The 12217-nt window shown below is 38.0% G+C and overlaps 1 protein-coding gene across 1 annotated transcript in view; it reads left to right on the top strand.

The window, feature by feature from the left end:
• NEB (nebulin) overlaps positions 1-11356 on the top strand; it is a 131028-nt gene extending 119672 nt beyond the window's left edge. The window contains 15 exon segments of the mRNA XM_041124650.1: positions 784-876; positions 1679-1771; positions 2383-2475; positions 3068-3160; positions 3644-3736; positions 4693-4785; positions 5088-5180; positions 5477-5569; positions 5850-5942; positions 7016-7123; positions 7447-7630; positions 8116-8208; positions 9181-9330; positions 9635-9744; positions 10459-11356. Of these exon segments, the coding sequence (XP_040980584.1) occupies positions 784-876; positions 1679-1771; positions 2383-2475; positions 3068-3160; positions 3644-3736; positions 4693-4785; positions 5088-5180; positions 5477-5569; positions 5850-5942; positions 7016-7123; positions 7447-7630; positions 8116-8208; positions 9181-9330; positions 9635-9744; positions 10459-10632 (1656 nt within the window). The 3' untranslated portion in view covers positions 10633-11356.
• The last annotated feature ends 861 nt before the right edge of the window (positions 11357-12217 follow it).

Raw genomic sequence — 12217 nt, 5'->3', positions numbered from 1 at the left:
TTCCTTCTGCATTGTATTTGATGCCTTCTTCCTTTAGAGAGTCTTTAATAGTGTTGCACAGAGACAGTGGCCCAAATCTCCAGCTAGTGTAAACTGCTCTAGATAGGTTGGTAGCACAAGTTTGCAGGGTAAAAAAGATTAGTAGCATTAGGATGTTTCTCGGGGTGAGGAAAGTGTCATGTAAAATAGGAGAACACTAGTAATTATAATTTCTCAGGGACCATTTTCACACATATGCCTTTATTATGATCACATCTCTGTGTCCTTCCTGTAATAAGCAAGCTAGATTCTTTGATGATAAACTGTGGACAATAAGTAGTGTTTCACTCGGGGAATGGATGACTCTTCATTGAGGGCTGTGTATACAGAAAAACTTCTGGCAAGGCACATTAGGACCTGGTCCTCTAATGACTCAAGTACAGTCAGGAAAAATTGACCTCACTGCTGGTGAAAAGACAATAATATACTTCATTATAATTGATATACGACTTTAATCTTCTAAATACTCGCCAGTTTTAAATGCCCACCTTGAGAAGCACTTAAGCAAGTCAGGAAGGTATTCTAGCATTCTGGTAGAAGTCATACCAGTGTATTAGTGTTTAACTCCATCATCAGAGTTTTAAATTAGTTTTTTATTTTTATGGATTTTTTTAGTCCCTATGTTTATTCAGGGCATCTCAGAAAAACATCTTTCATGTTCTGCGTGTTCTCTCAGCAAGCTGCGTGTTACTGTTGTTTGCTTGTTCTTTTTTCTTTTTTTAATATAGCCATGTTACCCCACAGGTGTTGTACAAAGAGGATCTGGGGACAGGAACCCCAACACCTGTCACTCCTGAGATTGAAAGAGTTAAACGCAATCAAGAAAACTTTAGCTCGGTATTTTTTAATTTGAAAAGCAGAAAACTACCTTTTAATCTATTTTTAAAAACTTTTAACAACAACAAAAAAAATCTTGCTCCCTTATAATCAACTTACACAAAAAATAATATCCTGGTCCCTTTGAGATTTTTTTTTTCTTCTTTCTAATTGTTACTTACATCATTCTTGTTCCTCTTTTTTTATTACATCATCTTAATAATAACTTTTAGTTCCACCTTTCTTTTGAGTTTGATTATCTCTTTTTTTTTTTTTTTTTCCTCTTAAACACCCTGTTTTCCTTTTCTTAGTCACAACAATCCTTAGTTTTGTTTTGTGTGGTGTTTTTTTTTTTCCTGATTTTACTTACTTTATATACAAGAACTAAACTATTCAGCACGTGATACAAATCTGTGGAAATGACCTCAGTATAACTGTGCTCTAATACATGCTAGTGTAACCTGCTGTGATGTTTATGGAATGGGTAAATGAAACAGAGCTGATTTCTGTGTTCCTTTAGTGTTGTATTTGATACTTTCTGCCTTTAGGAAGTCTTTTACAGTCTATTGTTGCACAGTTTGTCTATATAGCTCCTGAGAAGCAAATAGAGAAGGTATTCTAGCTTTCTGCCAAAAGGCATTGCAGAGTATTAGCATTTAGCTGTATAGTTTTGAGGTGCATTTTAATTTTTCTCTTTTATTCCAAGCTTTGGCTCGGAGCGACCTCAAAAAACATTCAGTCTGTTTTCTCAGCAAGCTGCGTGGGTTACTGTTGTTTGCTTGTTCCTTTTTTCTTTTTTTAATATAGCCATGTTACCCTACAGGTGTTGTACAAAGAGGATCTGGGGACAGGAACCCCAATACCTGTCACTCCTGAGGTTGAGAGAGTCAAACGCAATCAAGAACACATTAGCTCGGTATTTTGTGGAGGAAAAGAAGTATTCCCTTTAACTCCACTTAAACAGACCTTTTTAACCTATGTTAAAATTGGACAATTCCACTCCTTACGTCCATGTTAATCAACTTACAAAAACATCCTTTCTTCTTCACTGTACTATATTTTCCAATATTACTGACCTAACACTTCTTCATATATGTAATTATTTACACGATCCTAAATATTTTTAACCATTTTGCTCCCTGTTCCAACTTCCTTTTTCTTTTATATGTGGGGTTTTTTTTTAAAATCCTATCGGTTTCCTGTTTTAATGCTGTTATCATAGAAGAGGGAGGGTCTGACTTTCTAGCACGCTTCCGTGATAGTCTAAAAGCTCTCCTCCACCATGAAAATATATTTGACCTAAGAGGCTTCTGTGTTGGATTTGACACACCTGCTAAGATAAAACCATAGACCTCTTTGCCTTCAGACCCTCACGGGTGCAATCCAGTCTTCATTGCTTCCAGGAGTAGCTTTTAGGGTACATTAGAGCAGGCTGAGCTCCAACAGACTCAAATACTTGACTTCATGTTGGATGTAATTATTATTGAGTTGTGATTATGTTTTTGGATGCTTCTTGTTACTACACAGGTGTTGTACAAAGAAAGCGTGGGGACTGGAACCCCCACCCCTATCACTCCAGAGATGGAGAGGGTCAAACGCAATCAAGAAATCTGTAGCTCGGTACTTTCCTAAGAAAAAAAGTTCCCTTTAACACTATTTAAAAGAACATTTTAACAGTTTTAATAAATGGATGTTGTAACACTTGTTCCAAAATAATGCCAACCCTGATTCTAAAGCAGCTTACAGAAGTGATTACTTCTTACTCATATCTTACTGTGATTTACAGCAGTGACTTTAACTTCTTGCAGTTTTTACTGTTTTTTAAGAGTGATTTTAATGCCCTATTCTAATCTTAAAAACATTTAACAAACCCATTCATTTTTTTCTGCAATGCTGATGTTCTTTTTTTTTAAAAAGTTGATAATTTACAAATTCGTAACATCCTCAGCCCCTCAATATGGTTATTTTTGTGGTTTCATTTATGTAGTACTTACACTATTTGTTACGAGTGATCCTGTAGTTAAAAAGCCAGTATGTCAACCCTACTTCTCTAGTAAAATATTGCTAAGTAAGTACCTTCTTTAAAAATATAAATAATATCTAGGTCCTGAGAAAATAAATACAAGAAAAAAATGGCTTAGGCTTTAAGTTTGTTTATGGCTAGCTTTTTATTTATTGTTGCTTTCTTTGGCTCCTTTCTTATGTCTCATAGGTGTTGTATAAAGAAAACATAGGGAAAGCAACCCCAACACCTGTCACTCCTGAGATGGAGAGAGTCAAACGCAATCAAGAAATCATTAGCTCGGTATTTTTAACAGGAAACCAGTTCCTAAAGATCTGAATGAAGTGTTTAACATAACTGTAGCGGTTTAGTAATCTGTGCTTTCTAACTTCATAAAAGGAATCTGCCATGTAGCATAAACCTCCTACCTTCTGTGCTTCCAAACAAATCATAGATCTTCTATTTAACACTGTATGAACCTGCTAGAACTAGGTTTGATCTATTTTGGATGGCTATTGTTTCCCTGCAACTTTTTTTAACTCTTTCTCACTACAAGTGTGCTTTCATGCAGAGTTGATTCCATACAGGGACTATTTCTGCATCCTTGTAGATTAATGGCAAAGCTCCCGTTGCTTCTTTTGGGAACAGCATTGTGCCCCAAATCTAACCCTTTCTAAGTGTAATGATTCAAAAGCTATATTTTGTGTTGTTTTGGGTTTGGGTTTTGTTTCTTTTTGTTGGTGGTGCCTTTTTAATGATGTTTGGATACTCCCTTGTATCCTGTAGGTTTTGTACAAAGAAAATGTGGGGAAAGTGACCCCAACACCAATCACTCCAGAGATGGAGAGAGTCAAACGCAATCAAGAAATCATTAGCTCGGTACCTTAAAATAGATATATTTCTTTTTTCCTTTTTGCTTATATCTTAATAAAGTAACAATCTAACTACCTACTGAAAGTTGATTTTAATATAAAAAATAGATGTATTTGTTTCTGCAAATTAATCCTCCTTTTCTAAAATAAAATTACTTTAGTGTTAACAGTCTGATCCAGAAATGTAGGCCTTTTCTACAACTCAGTTTGTGTACCTGTGGGCTCTATCCAGACAATATTAAGAGCTTAGCATCCTTTGGTGAAGATATTCAGGTGTGTCTCTCTATGCTTAGTGTTTAAGCTTTCATTGGCTTTTCAAGGGTATTTGACTTTAGCAAAAACCAAACAAGAAACCCAACCACCCCACCCCGAACAATGCCCCCTCTCTGACCTGTATTGCTGTGACAGGTGACTTAGGATGCTTTAAACAGAATAACACAAAAGGAACGAGACTGTTCCTGTTCTGGGTAGTATATCAGCGATAGCTTTTAGGTGGCCTCATGGACTGGGGAGATGTATAGGTGTAATGCTGCAGTGATACCAGACACCCATCCTCAACACCCTTCTTTATTTGGCTGCCTAATGTCAGTGTGGCAACAGAACTCCCTCCTCCCTCCCAAAAAGGTCACAGATTGCTTCAAATACAGATAAAACAGCAGATACCATTTCTTAAATAGTTTTCTAGGGCCATGGGCAGCTTGCCCCAGCCTATGGAGCCATTGTCATAGTTGTAGCTGGATAGAGCCCTTCTTTGTTAACCAGAAAAATAACAAGCTTTTCTTCTACAGTTTATTTTTCTTACCCTTCCTTACAGCAGTAGATGTTTGGCTTTTGTGCAGTGCTGCATATCATAATCAGTCGTGACTTTTTTTTGAAATTTGATAATAAAGTAATGATTTGTGTTCAAAGCCGTTTGATTTTGGGGGGTTTTAAGATACCGGATACATCTTCTGTATCCCACAGGTGTTGTACAAAGAAAACCTGGGGCGAGCAACCCCCACACCTATCACTCCAGAGATGGAGAGAGTCAAACGCAATCAAGAACACATTAGCTCGGTATTGTCTGGAAGAAGTAAAGGGGATGATAGAGCACTTTTTTTTTTTTTTTTTTCTTTTTAATAACTTAAGTCTGCTTGGTTTTATTTAACCCTCTAATTTTTTTCCCCTCAAACTCAGAAAGTCATCTCAAACTTATAGTACTTAAAAGATTTTTTTTTTGTCAATTAACTTTTTAATACTATTTTTCCTCTGACCTTTTTTTTTTTTCTTTCATAATGGATGGTGTTTACTCTAAACCCCGTAACATTACAGTTTTGAATTCATACATTTGTGACTCTGAGTTACTTTGTGATCTGTAGGTTGTATACAAAGAAGGCTTAGGGAAGGCAACCCCTACACCGGTCACTCCAGAGATGGAGAGAGTCAAACGCAATCAAGAACACATTAGCTCGGTATTGTCTGGAAGAAGTAAAGGGGATGATAGAGCACTTTTTTTTTTTTCTTTTTAATAACTTAAGTCTGCTTGGTTTTATTTAACCCTCTAATTTTTTTCCCCTCAAACTTAGAAAGTCATCTCAAACTTATAGTACTTAAAAGATTTTTTTTTTTTGTCAATTAACTTTTTAATACTATTTTTCCTCTGACCTTTTTTTTTTCTTTCATAATGGATGGTGTTTACTCTAAACCCCGTAACATTACAGTTTTGAATTCATACATTTGTGACTCTGAGTTACTTTGTGATCTGTAGGTTGTATACAAAGAAGGCTTAGGGAAGGCAACCCCTACACCGGTCACTCCAGAGATGGAGAGAGTCAAACGCAATCAAGAACACATTAGCTCGGTACTGAAAGAAGACAGACAACCAGCTTATATTAAAAATAACCATTCTGAACAAAAACTCCACTTCTAATTTAACCTTATTTTCTCAGTTTTCCTTATTTTTGCCTATTTTTCCGTTTGATTTTTACCTTTTGCTCTAGCAAATAACTTTTTAGATGCTTTATTTCCCAAGATCTTTTCTACCCCTGCAGTGATGAGTATGCTTAAACAATAACACCATTTACAGAATGAGCTATCAATTATTCCAGTCTGACTTGTGGACACCTTTTTGTACACTGTAGGTTTTGTACAAGGAACATCTGGCAAAAGGAACTCCAACACCAATGACTCCAGAGATGGAGAGAGCTAAACGCAATCAAGAAAACATCAGCTCGGTATGTTCTATTCAGCCAATAAATGAAAATACATTAAAAAGTAACATTTCAATCCCTGAAATCCTTACTCAAATTAACAGTGCAGCTGTTAACTACCTAGCTACCTAGTTTGGAAGTATGAAGTAACCATACTAAAATAAAATCCTTTAATACTTGCTTTTTACTTTCTGCTGCAATTGAGTATTTCTTTGTGTGATTAACTGCTTTAGTTTGGGTTGGGTTTTTCTTTAAATACCAGTTGAATTTCAAGTAACATATGTTGCATTCAAGTCTCATGCCAATATCTTCTGTTCTTACTGGTCTTATACTGTATGACAGATAAAATGATCATTCTTCAGTAACAGTATATTTTGTTAGATTTCTGACATTCTATATAAAAATATGACAAATCTGGTAATAGCCTTCTTTAGGCCCTTCTTTGCTAACCTGTTACTCCAGAGGTAAATCCTGACATAACGCCATCTTGTAAATACGATTCTGTGATCTGTTATGTATATAAATAGTTTGGGTTGGAAGGAACCTTTGAAGGTCATCTAGTCCAACCTCCCTGCCATGGGCAGGGACATCTTCAACTAGATCAGGTAGCTCAGAGCCCCGTCCAACCTGACCTTGAATGTTGTACAGTCTGCAAATGTTTACAGAAGCATGATGCAACTGTTATCACTCAAAAACAAAACTACAAGCCCAGCAAAAATTGTAGTATTTCAATGATAAATACAGGTCTAATTATGTTGTCTGTTTCACATGGATAACTTCACTAAAGTCAGTGTGGTGCATGTCAAATATATGAAAATAGTACCTAGAACATTATTACTGCATTACCTCTACCTGTTGTTACAAGGTTAAAAAAGGTAAGCATCTTTTAGTTAATAAAAGGAACGTTTGGGATCAAGTCCAGAGCTGTCCATGTCATAATTATGAAAAAGAATTTTGCTTTGCATTCTAATGTTATTCACTACCACAGCTCCTGCTGCTTTTTTTTTCCTTCTTTGCCAGGCTGCTTCACTACAGCTCATTCCTCATGATGCAGTAGTTTTGTGCCCTGTGCTCACTTCCTTTCTCTCATCTGGCAGGTTCTTTATTCAGATAGTTTCCGAAAACAAGTACAAGGCAAAGCTGCGTATGTGCTGGATACACCTGAAATGCGGCGTGTACGAGAGACCCAGAAACATATCTCTACAGTAAGAGCATTTATAGATTTATTTTTAAATTGGCAAGTGATTTAAATAAAAAATAACCTTGTTCCTGAGACAATCTGGGGTTGGCAGCTCAAGGACAATGTATATATACCAAGTTTGGTTACCCTAATTCTTAAATGCTAAAGGCAAGAGTGACTGCAGGAAAGGCATGTTTGGGATTAGGCTCTCTCATTGTTCCTTGGATTGGAGAAAGCAAAAGTTCAGAACAGCAGTCCACCTCTCTACCAGAAATTCACCTGAGGTAAGCAGGAATAAAAATTATTCATCTAAGCTACAGAGAACAGACATTTCATTTTAAATTGCAGGTGAAATACCATGAAGATTTTGAGAAAAGCAAAGGTAGTTTCACACCTGTAGTTACTGACCCCATTACAGAACGTGTGAAAAAGAACATGCAGGACTTCAGTGACATTAGCTATAGGGGCATTCAAAGGCGAGTAGTAGAAATGGAGCGAAAGCGCGTGGACCAGGATCAAGAGAATCTCACAGGTAAGCAGAACCTAGGTTTTATAATCACCCAAGTACTACGTTTGTACAAAACACAAGCTGACCTTGCTGAGTTGTTTTATTTAAGCTCAGCCATATCAATTCAAATTTGTCATTACTTAGAGATGATGTTTCATAAAAAGTCCGTTTTGAAAATATTCTCTTATAGCAGCTGTAAATCACCTGTGGTCTGCCTGTCCCATTCTGCCCAACTTTATAATCTAACCCTAGACTTACATTTCTTTCTTACATTTTTAACTTCTTCTCTATGCATACTAGAGAAATATCTTGGCTTACCTGACGTAGATTAAATTAAAAAAAAAAAAGCCTAATCTGTGCTATAGATTTGAGAAACACAGATTTATGAAATACTGCTTTCACTTTTCTGATACACTTTTACTCTGATTCAGGACAGACATGTGCTGCTCAAGCTCTAAAAAGCTGCTTGAGCTACAGCTTCTCCTCAGAAAATGCTATTTCTCTTACAGGTCTTCGTGTGTGGCGCACTAATCCCGGGTCAGTCTTTGACTACGACCCAGCAGAAGACAATATTCAGTCCAGAAGCTTACATATGATCTCTGGTTTGTTCCATAGGCTGTACTGTTTGTGCAAAATAGGTTTTATACTTGTGCACGTGCAATCACTAAAACTGATAGTTTGGGGATACTAAAGCACAGCTTAGCGCCTTACGTATGCAAGAACGCAGGTGCAGACTTACACGCGGACTTCACACCTTGTTAAACGGAGCTGAGATTTCAACAGTTACACAGGGACACAGTTCTTGTGAGAATTAATGGTAACTAGAGGAGAAGTTGTCTATAGCTCTTCTTCAGCAGCATACATAAATGTAGCTAGATGTTTAATATAGCTATTTCTCAAAAAAATACATTGTTAATCTTACTACTATATACAAGTGATCTAATACAGGCATGAAGAGCATTGTTTATATGATACACAGATAGCATGATCCAGTTGCTTACTTGTAACATGTGCTTCCTTTTTAAATAACTAAAACTACCGCTCCTCAGTTACTTTTTTTTTTAAACTCCTTTCCTGGTAATTGTTTGAGAAGAGATGCATCCTGAATGATGGAAAACACAGTTTCAGGCATGGCTCAGATTTGTGTCAGCTGATGAAGAAAAGCATGGAATAACTGGAATAAAAATTTTCAAAGTAGCTAGCACTAAAAGGGAAGAAGGTTGGAGAAAGAAAAAAGAAAATTCTGAATATTAAAGATAACAGGGACATAGTAACTGTGCCTTTTAAATAGACTGTGATTAATTCACTTTTTGCCATAAACTGTAAAACACAGTAACCAATTCTGCTTAGCATGCATGGGGCCTGGGTCAGTTTTCTACTCAATACAACCACTTCTATGGGTATGGTAAGAAGGGTAGAGTGCTTTGGTTATTTTTACAGAATATGTATGCACACATATATGTGTATATGTATAAAGTAACTTGTATATACGTGTGTACACACGTGTATTTTTATGCATGTTTCTCTGTACAAAACAAAGCCATGAATCACTTCCCACTGCCTTCTCCTTGCAGTCCAAGCCCAGCGCCGCAGCCGGGAGCATTCCCGCTCTGCCAGTGCCTTGAGCCTGAGTGGTGGCGATGAAAAATCCGAACCCTCGGACGGCGCTGATCAACATTTGTCCTACTACAGCAACGGGGGCTTCTTTGCCACAACTACAACAGGTACGAGGAGAACAAACATGCCATTTATTCACATATGAGGGCAAATGGTATCCAGACCATCAGGCAAGGCAGTACTGGTCACTGGCTCACGTTCAGTAATTCCTTTAGCCAGGAAAAAAAGCACAAAATTACACCTGCAAAACATTGAGTTATGGACTTAACTTTACATCTGTTAGTTGTATTTCAGTAGGTAAAAGGCAGATTTGACCCACCTAATGACCTATCCCCTGATCTTTATTCAGAGCAATCTAACCCTATTGCCAGTTCTGCAATAAACAACACACAATGTATTTTCCTTTTGTAGTGGGCTACAAACATGCTAAAACCGTAGAGTTACCACAGCAACGGTCATCGTCAGTTGCCACCCAGCAAACAACAGTATCATCGGTTCCTTCTCACCCCTCTACTGCTGGTGTAAGTAGCATTGATCGGTTGTATTAAGACACACAATCCCACGCTTGCGGCAGGAGTTAATCTGAGTACCTACCAACGGTGCACAGCCCTGGAGGTCTCCAGTAGCTGGTGGTGCATGCTCCATCACGCAGATGATGTTAATCCAGGATTGAGAACCCATTGGGCTGAAGCTTGGTACAAAACCAGGTGAAGGAGTAACAGATTCACTGAAGTGGGATAGACCCTCACCTGTTCTTGAAAACTTTACATTAACACTTCTTCCTACTCCTGAGATTGAGTCATAGAGTATATATATGACAATGGATATAGCATCACCTCCCCACAAGATTTGCTGGGAGGCAACACCTTAAAGTTATGGCTGGAACTACCTGGAGCCGATACTGCTCATATACACTCTAAAAACATTTTGTTCAGCTTCAGTGTCACTAAAACAGACAGGCTCTAACCTAAGGTACTGTGGTACTCCAGGTAACTAAGGTACTTAGTTATTGAGAAGGAACCTTTTGTGATCTGAAACAAGACTGAAAAGACCACCCAGGCACTACCATCAGTCATACTTTCAGCATACTGAAATGAGTCAAAACCTAACTTGCCCTTAGCCTGCTCTTAGATTTTGATTCTTGCCAACAGCTATGGCTGTCAGTGCTGACAGCAGGGGTATATAAATGTGTCTCATTTTTTTGCCCCCTCCCTCTCCTTTCTTAAAACCAACAGAAGACCTACCGGGCCATGTATGACTATATGGCAGCTGATGCTGATGAGGTTTCCTTCAAAGATGGTGACACAATTGTAAACGTACAAGCAATTGATGAAGGCTGGATGTATGGGACTGTCCAGAGAACCGGCAAGACTGGCATGCTGCCAGCCAACTACGTAGAAGCTGTCTAAACCAAAGCACGTCTTTCCATAAAGCGTATCTGCATGGCACAGACATGCCGGCACTTCTTAAAATGTAAGCCTTAGAAAAGGGTTTGTAACACTTTGGAAAAAGTGCCTTACTGTCTTCCATGTTGATAGTGCCTTATGAACCGTGATGTGGGCAAAAAAAAACCAAACTGGGAAAAAAAAAAAGTAACTGCAGAGCAAAACAGTCTTGAAACATCCTTGAAAAATGTTTTTGAGAATTACCTGTAAACACACCACTAGGCATTGCTCATGAGAACTGTATTTCTTCCAGTATCAAAAAAAAAAAAAAAAAAATTTTAAACATTGCCTGGACTTTCAAACATTTCAACATCACATACCATCACAATGTTTAACTATGCTACAACTGCAATCCAGTTCAGCATTTCTGAAATTCTATCACCTATACATGTACGTAAGACTAAGACTCCCACGTATTACTTTATTCATTCTCCCATAAAGAGAGTATTTTTATGGTCTATTCTAAACTGTTTGAATGTATTCACTTCTTTTCCATATAAGCAACATTTAAGCTTAGTATCTCAAATCAATGTTTAGCAGGGGTGACAAACCAACCAACCCAAAACCAAAAGCCTCTCCTCCTGCTTGCTGAGCTGTTATGCATGTGTTTTCCATGCAACTGTTCTGGGGTCAAAAGCTGTTATTACTTGTAAATTAGTGACTCAATAAAGCTAATGTTTCTGCAGTATGTTTGATGTATTCACTCATGCTGAAGAGCAGGATTCAATCTCACAACAAACTGGCTTTGTTCAGAAAACTGTATTGAGAAAGGGAAAGAACCCAGAAGGTGATGGGGGATGCAACAGCCACAACAGAAGTCGAACTCAGAAGGGCTGTGAAGGAACTGGACAAACTGTGTCATACCTGAACAGTGGGTACCTGCCTCATCTGCTGAAGCATCTGGTACCAGCCAGTCTCCAAGAAAAGAAGAAGTAAGAAATCACTGTATACTGTGTCCAAGATGATAGACTAAAGGTTAAGAACAAGTTAACAGTAGAGTTGCAACATTAACTCTGAGGACCTTTGTTCAAGGGGAATCACAGCACATCATGGTGTACACCACCAGCTTGAAAGGGAACCATCCTTCCTCAAAGCAGGATTCAGAATTGCCAGCACTGAAGGGTGTTAGTTAAACAAAGACATTAGCACCCTTTTGAGATGCATTAGGAACATCCTTATCTGTGCAGGTCACTGGATACAAAACAAACCTAAAGAGGCAGATTTGGAATCAAAATAACATTTTCAAGAAAACCAGAAAACCTGCAGACAACTCATCACTGGCACTGTTCACATTATAGCTCCAAGACACCTCTTTGTCCTGTTCATTTGCTTCATGAGATGCAGGAACAGGGCAAAGAGTATCTAGAGTCCTGCTGACAAGATACTACCATGTCCTTGAGGACCTGCTCCTACCTTAAGAGCAGCAGCGATGACTTTCCAAGGTGCCTTCTAACCTCGTGAATCCAAAGCAATGCTGAGGGAAGGCTAAGCAGATCTGAAGGGGGAAAAACAACTCAACCCAAAACCACCAAACTACAACACTAACAAG

The sequence above is a fragment of the Aquila chrysaetos genome, chromosome 6 (genome assembly GCF_900496995.4).
Source record: "Aquila chrysaetos chrysaetos chromosome 6, bAquChr1.4, whole genome shotgun sequence".
NCBI classification, from domain to species: Eukaryota; Metazoa; Chordata; class Aves; order Accipitriformes; family Accipitridae; genus Aquila; species Aquila chrysaetos.
This window is presented reverse-complemented; position numbering and strand designations above follow the sequence as displayed.